This window comes from Salvelinus namaycush, unplaced genomic scaffold, assembly GCF_016432855.1.
Source record: "Salvelinus namaycush isolate Seneca unplaced genomic scaffold, SaNama_1.0 Scaffold88, whole genome shotgun sequence".
In the NCBI taxonomy this organism is placed as follows: domain Eukaryota; kingdom Metazoa; phylum Chordata; class Actinopteri; order Salmoniformes; family Salmonidae; genus Salvelinus; species Salvelinus namaycush.
The window spans coordinates 379,753-393,471 of NW_024061619.1; the positions used below are offsets into that span (position 1 = coordinate 379,753).

At 45.2% G+C, this 13,719-nt stretch overlaps 1 protein-coding gene across 1 annotated transcript; it reads left to right on the forward strand.

Moving 5' to 3' along the window:
• The first annotated feature begins 2,462 nt into the window (after positions 1–2,462).
• LOC120043211 (ERI1 exoribonuclease 2-like) lies at positions 2,463–13,385 on the forward strand. The gene is made up of 7 exons (XM_038987857.1): positions 2,463–2,494; positions 2,686–2,837; positions 7,119–7,219; positions 7,705–7,786; positions 10,575–10,772; positions 11,953–12,091; positions 12,980–13,385. The coding sequence occupies exons 1-7, from the start codon at positions 2,463–2,465 to the stop codon at positions 13,383–13,385; spliced, it is 1,110 nt and encodes a 369-aa protein (XP_038843785.1).
• Positions 13,386–13,719: the final 334 nt, after the last annotated feature.

Here is a 13,719-nt window from a genome sequence, read left to right on the forward strand (position 1 = left end):
GGTTCAAGACCTGACCAGAGAGGTTCAAGACCTGACCAGAGAGGTTCAGGACCTGACCAGAGAGGTTCAGGACCTGACCAGAGAGGTTCACGACCTGACCAGAGAGGTTCACGACCTGACCAGAGAGGTTCAGGACCTGACCAGAGAGGTTCGAGACCTGACCAGATAGGTTCAGGACCTGACCAGAGAGGTTCAAGACTTGACCAGAGAGGTTCAAGACTTGACCAGAGAGGTTCAAGACTTGACCAGAGAGGTTCAGGACCTGACCAGAGAGGTTCAGGACCTGACCAGAGAGGTTCAGGACCTGACCAGAGAGGTTCAGGACCTGACCAGAGAGGTTCAGGACCTGAAGAGCTGTTCTTGTCTATTGATGGTCTGTATTATGTCATGTTTCATAGGGATCCTAATAAAATACCAAATACCCTGCCTGGTGACATCACTGGAAGGTAAATTAGTTAATAGACCAATAAGAAAGAGAGTTCCAAACTTCGCTGCCAATAACAGCTAGTTTTCCGTTTTCACCTCCCCACTAAGCCCACTCCCAGACAGTCGTAGCAAAATTATAGATTGAGAAATTGCTCTCTGCTGAGAAGCAATTTGTGTTTATTTTTGACCATTTGAATTGAAAACAATCACAGTAAGGTACTTTTTGTTACCCAGAAAATTATTTGATTATTAAGATAGAAATGATTGTGACTTTCAATCATTTTTACTTTATCGTGTTATTTCAGCCCTTGTCTCTCTACGTGACATACGTAACTGCCAGAATAAAGGAAACACCAACATAGTGTCTTATTAGGGTGTTGGGTCACCACGAGCCAGAACAATTTCAATGCACCTTGGCATAGATTCTACAAGTGTCTGGTACTCTATTGGAGGGATGTGACACCCTTATTCCATGAGAAATTCCATCATTTGTTATTTTGTTGATGGTGGTGGTGGGAAAACGCTGTCTCAAAGGCGCTCCAGAATCTCCTATAAGAGTTCAATTGGGTTGAGATCTGGTGACTGAGACGGCCATGGCATATAGTTTACATCGTTTTCATGCTCATCAAACTATTCAGTGACCACTCGTGCCCTGTGGATGGGAGCATTTTCATCCTATGAGAGCGTAGCCAAAATAATTGCCTGCCCAGCATTTATATACAGTGCATGACCAGCATATACATATACAGCATGATGGGATGTTAATTGCTTAATTAACTCAGGAACCACACCTGTGTGGAAGCACCTGCTTTCAATATAATTTTATCCCTCATTTACTCGCATGTTTCCATTATTTTGGCAGTTACCTGTAACAACCAATACATTAAGAATGATTCCCACAGAATAATCATTTCTGTGCAATGGATGTAAATTCAGAAACTCTTGTCGACATCTTTTCACTAAGACAGATCGGGGAGAGGCCGAAATGATTCATTTTGACGTGTCTAACCGTTCATTACAGGGCATTGTAATACAAATTGTAACATACAAAATGGAAGGATGACAAAATTGAGGATAATGCATGGGTTATGTTTATTATATTACAATTCTTGTAGACATATAGTTGCAGTTTTGTAAAGGATATATACAATTGGCTGTTTTACAAAGCTAAGAAGTTAGTAATTCAAAAAATAAACCTTTTTCAACAGATTTGATTATTTTATTCAAAAGGGAGAATTCAAAATGAACTAATTCAATAGGGAGAATTCAAAATGAACTCATTCAATATGGAGAATTCAAAATTAACTAAAAGGTAACAGTTTTTTTGTGTGGAAAAAGTAGAAGGTTTTAGTCTGTTGATAAGAACCACCCAACAGGAATCTAATTTACCCGACAAATACATCTGGTTAGTGTCTATCACAAATCAAATTGTATGGTGCTCTTTTCAGACTTGGCTGAATTATGAGTTTACAGCTCACAAGCCCCAGTATTCAGACTTCTACACATGTGCTTGAAACAGGGCAGTGCATCATCCTCCTAAACAATGAACCCAGTGGAACATCTGCCCACTGAGAGGTCTGTTCCAACAGGGCAGTGCATCATCCTCCTCCTAAACAATGAACCCAGTGGAACATCTGCCCACTGAGAGGTCTGTTCCAACAGGGCAGTGCATCATCCTCCTAAACAATGAACCCAGTGGAACATCTGCCCACTGAGAGGTCTGTTCCAACAGGGCAGTGCATCATCCTCCTAAACAATGAACCCAATGGAACATCTGCCCACTGAGAGGTCTGTTACAACAGGGCAGTGCATCATCCTCCTAAACAATGAACCCAATGGAACATCTGCCCACTGAGAGGTCTGTTACAACAGGGCAGTGCATCATACTCCTAAACAATGAACCCAGTGGAACATCTGTCCACTGAGAGGTCTGTTACAACTGGGCAGTGCATCATACTCCTAAACAATGAACCCAGTGGAACATCTGCCCACTGAGAGGTCTGTTACAACAGGGCAGTGCATCATACTCCTAAACAATGAACCCAGTGGAACATCTGCCCACTGAGAGGTCTGTTACAACAGGGCAGTGCATCATACTCCTAAACAATGAACCCAATGGAACATCTGCCCACTGAGAGGTCTGTTACAACAGGGCAGTGCATCTGTCCCCTCCTCACTCTCTGTTATTCATTTTGTTTACAGCAACAGGTGGAGGCCTGGGTTCCCCTCCTCACTCTCTGTTATTCATTTTGTTTACAGCAACAGGTGGAGGCTGGGGTTCCCCACCATCTGTCTGTCCCGGTTCTCCCGGTGGCTCCAGGCTCTGGAGCACCAGAGGGGTGTGGTCTTCCCCAGGGACCAGAGGGCTCCAGTCGCAGAGCAGCGCCCCTGTGCCTTTGTCACCTGGTCAGGTATAGTAGCTTAGGATAGGAAAGGTTACCCGGGTCACCTTCAAATGGGAAGAAACGTATTGATGCGAAAATCAGAAATTCTTATTTCCCTCCCTTTCTCTGTAGGCCCAGGACTCATATCTGACTATATACTGCCTTTCTCTGTAGGCCCAGGACTCATATCTGACTATATACTGCCTTTCTCTGTAGGCCCAGGACTCATATCTGACTTACTGCCTTTCTCTGTAGGCCCAGGACTCATATGACTATATACTGCCTTTCTCTGTAGGCCCAGGACTCATATGACTATATACTGCCTTTCTCTGTAGGCCCAGTACTCATATGACTATATACTGCCTTTCTCTGTAGGCCCAGGACTCATATGACTATATACTGCCTTTCTCTGTATGCCCAGTACTCATATGACTATATACTGCCTTTCTCTGTAGGCCCAGGACTCATATGACTATATACTGCCTTTCTCTGTAGGCCCAGGACTCATATGACTATATACTGCCTTTCTCTGTAGGCCCAGGACTCATATGACTATATACTGCCTTTCTCTGTAGGCCCAGTACTCATATGACTATATACTGCCTTTCTCTGTAGGCCCAGGACTCATATGACTATATACTGCCTTTCTCTGTAGGCCCAGGACTCATATGACTATATACTGCCTTTCTCTGTAGGCCCAGTACTCATATGACTATATACTGCCTTTCTCTGTAGGCCCAGTACTCATATGACTATATACTCCTTTCTCTGTAGGCCCAGGACTCATATGACTATATACTGCCTTTCTCTGTAGGCCCAGGACTCATATGACTATATACTGCCTTTCCTTTCTCTGTAGGCCCAGGACTCATATTACTATATACTGCCTTTCTCTGTAGGCCCAGTACTCATATCTGACTATATACTGCCTTTCTCTGTAGGCCCAGGACTCATATCTGACTATATACTGCCTTTCTCTGTAGGCCCAGGACTCATATCTGACTATATACTGCCTTTCTCTGTAGGCCCAGGACTCATATCTGACTTACTGCCTTTCTCTGTAGGCCCAGGACTCATATGACTATATACTGCCTTTCTCTGTAGGCCCAGGACTCATATGACTATATACTGCCTTTCTCTGTAGGCCCAGGACTCATATGACTATATACTGCCTTTCTCTGTAGGCCCAGTACTCATATGACTATATACTGCCTTTCTCTGTAGGCCCAGGACTCATATCTGACTATATACGGCCTTTCTCTGTAGGCCCAGTACTCATATCTGACTATATACTGCCTTTCTCTGTAGGCCCAGTACTCATATGACTATATACTGCCTTTCTCTGTTGGCCCAGGACTCATATGACTATATACTGCCTTTCTCTGTTGGCCCAGGACTCATATGACTATATACTGCCTTTCTCTGTTGGCCCAGGACTCATATGACTATATACTGCCTTTCTCTGTAGGCCCAGGACTCATATGACTATATACTGCCTTTCTCTGTAGGCCCAGGTCTCATATGACTATATACGGCCTTTCTCTGTAGGCCCAGGACTCATATCTGACTATATACTGCCTTTCTCTGTAGGCCCAGGACTCATATGACTATATACTGCCTTTCTCTGTAGGCCCAGGACTCATATCTGACTATATACTGCCTTTCTCTGTAGGCCCAGGACTCATATCTGACTATATACTGCCTTTCTCTGTAGGCCCAGGACTCATATCTGACTATATACTGCCTTTCTCTGTAGGCCCAGGACTCATATCTGACTATATACTGCCTTTCTCTGTAGGCCCAGGACTCGTATCTGACTATATACTGCCTTTCTCTGTAGGCCCAGGACTCATATCTGACTATATACTGCCTTTCTCTGTAGGCCCAGGTCTCATATGACTATATACTGCCTTTCTCTGTAGGCCCAGGACTCATATGACTATATACTGCCTTTCTCTGTAGGCCCAGGACTCATATTACTATATACTGCCTTTCTCTGTAGGCCCAGTACTCATATCTGACTATATACTGCCTTTCTCTGTAGGCCCAGGACTCATATCTGACTATATACTGCCTTTCTCTGTAGGCCCAGGACTCATATCTGACTATATACTGCCTTTCTCTGTAGGCCCAGGACTCATATCTGACTTACTGCCTTTCTCTGTAGGCCCAGGACTCATATGACTATATACTGCCTTTCTCTGTAGGCCCAGGACTCATATGACTATATACTGCCTTTCTCTGTAGGCCCAGGACTCATATGACTATATACTGCCTTTCTCTGTAGGCCCAGTACTCATATGACTATATACTGCCTTTCTCTGTAGGCCCAGGACTCATATGACTATATACTGCCTTTCTCTGTAGGCCCAGGACTCATATGACTATATACTGCCTTTCTCTGTAGGCCCAGTACTCATATGACTATATACTGCCTTTCTCTGTAGGCCCAGTACTCATATGACTATATACTCCTTTCTCTGTAGGCCCAGGACTCATATGACTATATACTGCCTTTCTCTGTAGGCCCAGGACTCATATGACTATATACTGCCTTTCTCTGTAGGCCCAGGACTCATATGACTATATACTGCCTTTCTCTGTAGGCCCAGGACTCATATGACTATATACTGCCTTTCTCTGTAGGCCCAGTACTCATATGACTATATACTGCCTTTCTCTGTAGGCCCAGGACTCATATCTGACTATATACGGCCTTTCTCTGTAGGCCCAGTACTCATATCTGACTATATACTGCCTTTCTCTGTAGGCCCAGTACTCATATGACTATATACTGCCTTTCTCTGTTGGCCCAGGACTCATATGACTATATACTGCCTTTCTCTGTTGGCCCAGGACTCATATGACTATATACTGCCTTTCTCTGTAGGCCCAGGACTCATATGACTATATACTGCCTTTCTCTGTAGGCCCAGGTCTCATATGACTATATACGGCCTTTCTCTGTAGGCCCAGTACTCATATGACTATATACTGCCTTTCTCTGTAGGCCCAGGACTCATATCTGACTATATACTGCCTTTCTCTGTAGGCCCAGGACTCATATGACTATATACTGCCTTTCTCTGTAGGCCCAGGACTCATATCTGACTATATACTGCCTTTCTCTGTAGGCCCAGGACTCATATCTGACTATATACTGCCTTTCTCTGTAGGCCCAGGACTCATATCTGACTATATACTGCCTTTCTCTGTAGGCCCAGGACTCATATCTGACTATATACTGCCTTTCTCTGTAGGCCCAGGACTCGTATCTGACTATATACTGCCTTTCTCTGTAGGCCCAGGACTCATATCTGACTATATACTGCCTTTCTCTGTAGGCCCAGGTCTCATATGACTATATACTGCCTTTCTCTGTAGGCCCAGTACTCATATCTGACTATATACTGCCTTTCTCTGTAGGCCCAGTACTCATATCTGACTATATACGGCCTTTCTCTGTAGGCCCAGGACTCGTATCTGACTATATACTGCCTTTCTCTGTAGGCCCAGGACTCATGTGACTATATACGGCCTTTCTCTGTAGGCCCAGGACTCATATGACTATATACTGCCTTTCTCTGTTGGCCCAGGACTCATATCTGACTATATACGGCCTTTCTCTGTAGGCCCAGTACTCATATCTGACTATATACTGCCTTTCTCTGTAGGCCCAGTACTCATATGACTATATACTGCCTTTCTCTGTTGGCCCAGGACTCATATGACTATATACTGCCTTTCTCTGTTGGCCCAGGACTCATATGACTATATACTGCCTTTCTCTGTTGGCCCAGGACTCATATGACTATATACTGCCTTTCTCTGTAGGCCCAGGACTCATATGACTATATACGGCCTTTCTCTGTAGGCCCAGTACTCATATGACTATATACTGCCTTTCTCTGTAGGGCCAGGACTCATATGACTATATACTGCCTTTCTCTATAGGCCCAGGACTCATATGACTATATACTGCCTTTCTCTGTAGGCCCAGTACTCATATGACTATATACTGCCTTTCTCTGTAGGCCCAGTACTCATATGACTATATACTGCCTTTCTCTTTAGGCCCAGGACTCATATGACTATATACTGCCTTTCTCTGTAGGCCCAGGACTCATATGACTATATACTGCCTTTCTCTGTAGGCCCAGGACTCATATCTGACTATATACGGCCTTTCCAGTGGATTCTTTGTTAAGGTTTAGAGAAAATAAGGACATTTGCACACTTTAGTACAGTCTCAAACATTTAATGGGGATAACCTTGTTCAACTTGATTATCTGTGTTGTGTTGTTTCAGACTGGGACCTGGGGGTGTGTCTGCTGTATGAGTGTAAACGGAAGCAGCTCCACAAACCTGCTGTTCTGAACAGCTGGATAGACCTGAGAGCTACGTACAGGGTAGGTGATGTCTTAACCCAGTCTAACTCAGGTGAGAGCTACGTACAGGGTAGGTGGTGTGTGTGTGTGTGTGTGTGTGTGTTAACCCAGTCTATCTCATGTGTCTCTCTCTCTGTGTGTGTGTGGGTTAACCCAGTCTAACTCGTGTGTGTGTGTGTGTGTGTGTGTGTGTGTGTGTGTGTGTAAACCCAGTCTAACTCGTGTGTCTCTCTCTCTCTCTGTATGTGTGTGTGTGTGTGTAAACCCAGTCTAACTCGTGTGTGTGTGTGTCTCTCTCTCTCTCTGTATGTGTGTGTGTGTGTGTGTGTGTGTGTGTGTGTGTGTGTAAACCCAGTCTAACTCATGTCTCTCTCTCTCTGTGTGTGTTAATCCAGTCTAACTCGTGTCTCTCTCTCTCTCTCTCTCTCTCTCTCTCTCTCTCTCTCTCTCTCTCTCTCTCTCTCTGTGTGTGTTAATCCAGTCTAACTCATGTGTCTCTCTCTCAGCTGTTCTACAACCGAAAACCCAAGGGACTGAATGGAGCTTTACAGGATCTAGGGATACAATTCTCTGGACGGGAGCACTCAGGTACACACAGACCAAAGACATCTCTCTATTATCATTTATAGTGCTGAGCTCCTCTGGACGGGAGCACTCAGGTACACACAGACCAAAGACATCTCTCTATTATCATTTATAGTGATGAGCTTCTCTGGACGGGAGCACTCAGGTACACACAGACCAAAGACATCTCTCTATTATCATTTATAGTGCTGATCTTCTCTGGACGAGAGCACTCAGGTACACACAGACCAAAGACATCTCTCTCTTATCATTTATAGTGCTGAGCTTCTCTGGACGAGAGCACTCAGGTACACACAGACCAAAGACATCTCTCTCTTATCATTTATAGTGCTGAGCTTCTCTGGACGAGAGCACTCAGGTACACACAGACCAAAGACATCTCTCTATTATCATTTATAGTGCTGAGCTTCTCTGGACGAGAGCACTCAGGTACACACAGACCAAAGACATCTCTCTATTATCATTTATAGTGCTGAGCTTCTCTGGACGAGAGCACTCAGGTACACACAGACCAAAGACATCTCTCTATTATCATTTATAGTGCTGAGCTTCTCTGGACGAGAGCACTCAGGTACACACAGACCAAAGACATCTCTCTATTATCATTTATAGTGCTGAGCTTCTCTGGACGAGAGCACTCAGGTACACACAGACCAAAGACATCTCTCTATTATCATTTATAGTGCTGAGCTTCTCTGGACGAGAGCACTCAGGTACACACAGACCAAAGACATCTCTCTCTTATCATTTATAGTGCTGAGCTTCTCTGGACGAGAGCACTCAGGTACACACAGACCAAAGACATCTCTCTATTATCATTTATAGTGCTGAGCTTCTCTGGACGAGAGCACTCAGGTACACACAGACCAAAGACATCTCTCTATTATCATTTATAGTGCTGAGCTTCTCTGGACGAGAGCACTCAGGTACACACAGACCAAAGACATCTCTCTATTATCGTTTATAGTGCTGAGCTTCTCTGGACGAGAGCACTCAGGTACACACAGACCAAAGACATCTCTCTATTATCATTTATAGTGATGAGCTTCTCTGGACGAGAGCACTCAGGTACACACAGACCAAAGACATCTCTCTATTATCGTTTATAGTGCTGAGCTTCTCTGGACGAGAGCACTCAGGTACACACAGACCAAAGACATCTCTCTATTATCATTTATAGTGCTGAGCTTCTCTGGACGAGAGCACTCAGGTACACACAGACCAAAGACATCTCTCTATTGTCGTTTATAGTGCTGAGCTTCTCTGGACGAGAGCACTCAGGTACACACAGACCAAAGACATCTCTCTATTATCATTTATAGTGATGAGCTTCTCTGGACGAGAGCACTCAGGTACACACAGACCAAAGACATCTCTCTATTATCATTTATAGTGCTGAGAGATTAACAGAAATTCGTGTTGTTTTTTTGTTTTTTTAAACAACTAATTGACCGACTTCGGTTCAATTATTTAAATTCCATTGAGGTCTTTTTTTTTCTTCTTCTGTGAGCTCAATGTGTAGTTTCTCTAGAGATGCATCAGATCCGGCCTGAACTGTGTGATGTAGTAGGGAGTTGTAGTTTCTCTAGAGATGCATCCGATCCGGCCTGAACTGTGAGATGTAGTAGGGAGTTGTAGTTTCTCTAGAGATGCATCAGATCCGGCCTGAACTGTGTGATGTAGTAGGGAGTTGTAGTTTCTCTAGAGATGCATCAGATCCGGCCTGAACTGTGTGATGTAGTAGGTAGTTGTAGTTTCTCTAGAGATGCACCAGATCCGGCCTGAACTGTGAGATGTAGTAGGGAGTTGTAGTTTCTATAGAGATACATTAGATCCGGCCTGAACTGTGTGATGTTGTAGTTTGCAACAGGCTAATATTCCACATAGTTTAGCGTATACAATGTGGTAATTAACTACCGTAATCCATTGCTCGTCTACTTGTCCGGTCTGTTTTATGTTATACCTGCTACGGAAGAGGCTGAGGAGAGCAGCTGTTGCTTCACATCTCTCTACCTGAAAATACATGAGCTAAGTGATTGATAGTTGGTAATCAGCAGTGAGAAAAGTTTGCCTTATTTACTTTGAGGAACTACAAAATAGTGTTTTTTGTCAGGCAGCAGCTCTATATAGATCAACCAAATGTTATATACACAACAACTGAAATATTGTATTAAAGTGAATAAATGGTTAATAGGGGATGGGCAGTGATGGGCAGTCCCTACCATCATGGGACTTTTAGTAATAGTTGGATTCTGTGTTACAGCATTCATCCCACATAATCGAAAACCCTGATTTATTTTTAAAATAATCGAATTGAAACCGAACCATCCTCAAAAAAAGCACTAATCGCTCAGCACAAGTGGCTGGCTAGCTAGATATTAGCATTCTCTGCACTAGTGGCTGGCTAGCTAACTATTAGCATTCTCAGCACTAGTGGCTGGCTAGCTAACTATTAGCATTCTCTGCACTAGTGGCTGGCTAGCTAACTATTAGCATTCTCTGCACTAGTGGCTTGGCTAGCTAACTATTAGCATTCTCTGCACTAGTGGCTGGCTAGCTAACTATTAGCATTCTCTGCACTAGTCATTTAATAACATTAGGATCAAAACATACAAACAAGACTCCAGTCATCATTGTCAGTTACTGTGAATAATATACATCTTGGTTCAAGGTCTGGATGAAGCCCATAACAGTTACAATGAACAACATTCATATAAAACAATGAATATTTCTCTTAAGCATTTTTGAAAGTCTAGACACAAAAATATTTTTTGTTGAATGTTATTTGCAGGTCTGGACGACGCCCGCAACACTGCCCACCTGGCCTGGAGGATGATGAGGGATGGCTGTGTGATGAAGATTACGCGCAGTCTGGAGAGGGTGAGTGGCTTCCTGACGAACCCCCACTACTACACCCCCAGTACTAACGACCCCACCGTGCTGACGACCCCTGGACTACTGTACTACGCCCCTAAAGACTCACCCAGGGGCGACCTACATTGAACCCCCTTGGATTTCTGTCAACGCCCCAGAATACCCACTCCTCCTCCCGTAAAGACTCACGCAGGTGACTCACCCCCGTTCCATACACACCTGGTTCGTATTCATTAGTGCAAATGTAAAAGGTTTTGCAATGAAAATCAGTTTCTTATTGGAGTTCAGGAAGTCACTCGTTGTTTCGGGTCAGTTTTCTTCTGTTTGGTTTCTTCTCTGTTTACTGGACTGACTATCAATAAAGTTGGTTAAAAATGTTTTGATTGGGCCTCCCGAGTGGCGCAGCGTTCTAAGGCACTGCATCTCTGCTAGAGGGGTCACGACAGACCCTGGTTCGATCCCGGGCTGTTTCACAACCGGCCGTGATCAGGAGTCCCATATGGCAGCGCACAATTGGCCCAGCGTCGTCCGGGTTACAGGAGGATTTGGCTGGGGGGGGCTTTCCTTGGCTCATCGCGCTCTTGTGAGCCGGGCGCCTGCAGGCTGACCTTGGTCGTCAGTTGATGCGGCTGGCTTCCGGGTTAAGCGGGAGGGTGTTAAGGAGCGAGGTTTGGCGGGTCATGTTTCGGAGGACACATGACTCGACCTTCGCCTCCCGAGCCCATTGGGGACTTGCAACGATGAGACAAGATTGTAATTAGGGAGAATTTAAAAAAACATATTATAATGCATTGATTTATTTTATTTGTTTAGCTCTTAGGCACCTTTGAAGACCAAACCCCTGTTTGGAAATGGGAATGGTTGTCCTAGCAACAAGGGGGATAACAAAACCACTATCAAAAACCCCTCCAAGACGACAGAGAGCGGCGGCCATCTTGAAAATCGACCCAACAGCAAGCCAGTTAGCAACACAGACGTTGTTGAAACACGACCCAAGCCTTCAGACAACATGGTTCCCAACACAGAGGTGAACTCCAACTTAACCGCTGAACCTGTTCAGTATCAGAGTATTGTTTCGCCAAAGACCCTTCTAAATGGTCTGACCACTCCAATGTGTGGTGGTAGTGGTAGCAGCAGAACAGTTAGAATAGGAACGATACGGTCCGTCTCCTCTCCTATGACTTTCAATATCCCCTCTCCTCATCACTACATCAACAGCCTCGTTCTGGTCTCCACCACTGTCAATTGCATTACCCATCTACCCCAGCCAGACCCGACCCTTGACCCGGAAACAGGAAGTATGGAGGAGGACGTGCCCATCTTGGTGGAAACGGAGTCGTGCGGTTCGTATGACGACGTGGTATTGGAGGAGGACTGCGATGTCATGGTTGGTGACGAGGCTTCTGTTGCTGATGTGTACACAGAGAACGAGAGGTTTGAGGTGGATGATAGCTCGGTCTGTTGGAGGACCTTGCTGTGTCCAAGCCCAGTACATTCAAATCCTGGTAGAGGTCCAACCAACAGTAGGCCTAGTTCCAATACCACCAACACGCCCTGCCAACATCTCACCAGACTGGTACACAAGACCGATAGTAGAACGTCCTCCAGTAACTTGGTGTCTTTGAAGGCTGAGACAACAAGGACCTACAACCCCTCTGCACCCACTAGTCTGTCCACTTCCTCTTTTGTCAAACCCAGACCTGTTACCCCTGGCTCAAACCTCTCAGATACACGGTCAAGACTGACCACGGAAACGTCAATCTCCTTTGTGATCGACAAGGACGAATCGAGAACATCCTCCAGTTCTGCAAAAGCTGAGACAACGAGGATATACAACACCTCTGGGACAAATAGTTCATGTAGTTTCTCCTTTGCCAAACCCAGACCTGTTACCCACGATTCCAACCGCTCAGCTACACAGTTAAGACCTCAAACGGCAACATCGAACAACTCCTTTGTGATCTACAAGGACAAGCCAAGAGCCTCAAATACCTCTTCTACGTCCAGTATTTATATCTCATCCAATACCTCAACAGCATCCAGTCATTCCTTTGTCAAACCCAGACCAGGCCTCCAGAGCTCCAACCTCCATGCTACACGGTCAAGACCTCTCACAACAAAAAACCCTGGGAACTACTTCACATCCATGTCCTCTACTACAAACCTTCCTAATCCTTCTTTCGTTAGACCCAAACCAGTTACCACCAGCAGTAACCTCTCTGCTTCACACACACAGACACCAAACAGCTCTGCATCCAATCTTTCCTTTGCCAGGCCCAGACCTGTCGTCCATAACCCTAACCCATCGACTTCACGTTCAAGGCTGCACGCAGAGACGCCAAAAGCATCTTTCACGATCCACAAGGACTCCTCTTGCCTCTCTTCTGTCTCTCGTACTTCTGTCGGTGGATCGTTCTCCATCCTCTCCTCGTCCGTTAACCGGTCCTCGTTCCCGCCGACCCGCAGCACCAAGATCACGGCCCCGCTGTGCGACTGTGGGCGGCGAGCCAAGCGTCTAACGGTGTGTAACGGCGGCCCGAACCAAGGCCGAGCGTTCTACTGCTGTGCGGTGCGTAAACACGGCCCTGGGGGGACCAGGAAGGGATGTGAGTTATTTAATTGGGAGTCTGCTCTCCTCCAGACTAAATCACCAGCCTCCGCTGCCGCCTCCATCGCTCTGTGTTTTGGTCTCAACTCCAGTGTCGTTCGTCCCCCTGTCATCATCTAGGACGAGATATCAGTTAGCTTGAGGTCATAGGGAGACTCAATAGCATTTCCTTCTCATCCAATGGGTTTGTGAGACGGAGGGGAGAGGACACGAGGAAACAAGGAAATGTAATTGAGATTCTCCTCTAGATTCTCCTCACAAAGGTGTCATATTTTAAACGGTACTTTATGAAAATATGTATGATGTGTGTTGAGTGTATGATTTATGTCCACATACTAAATCTGGTGCATTCATTGACCAATATCCTGTACAGTTTCTAAATAGAATTGATCCTCATAATGTGAGATGACATGACGTCATGATGAAATGTTAAAATACTTTTTAGGTCGGCATT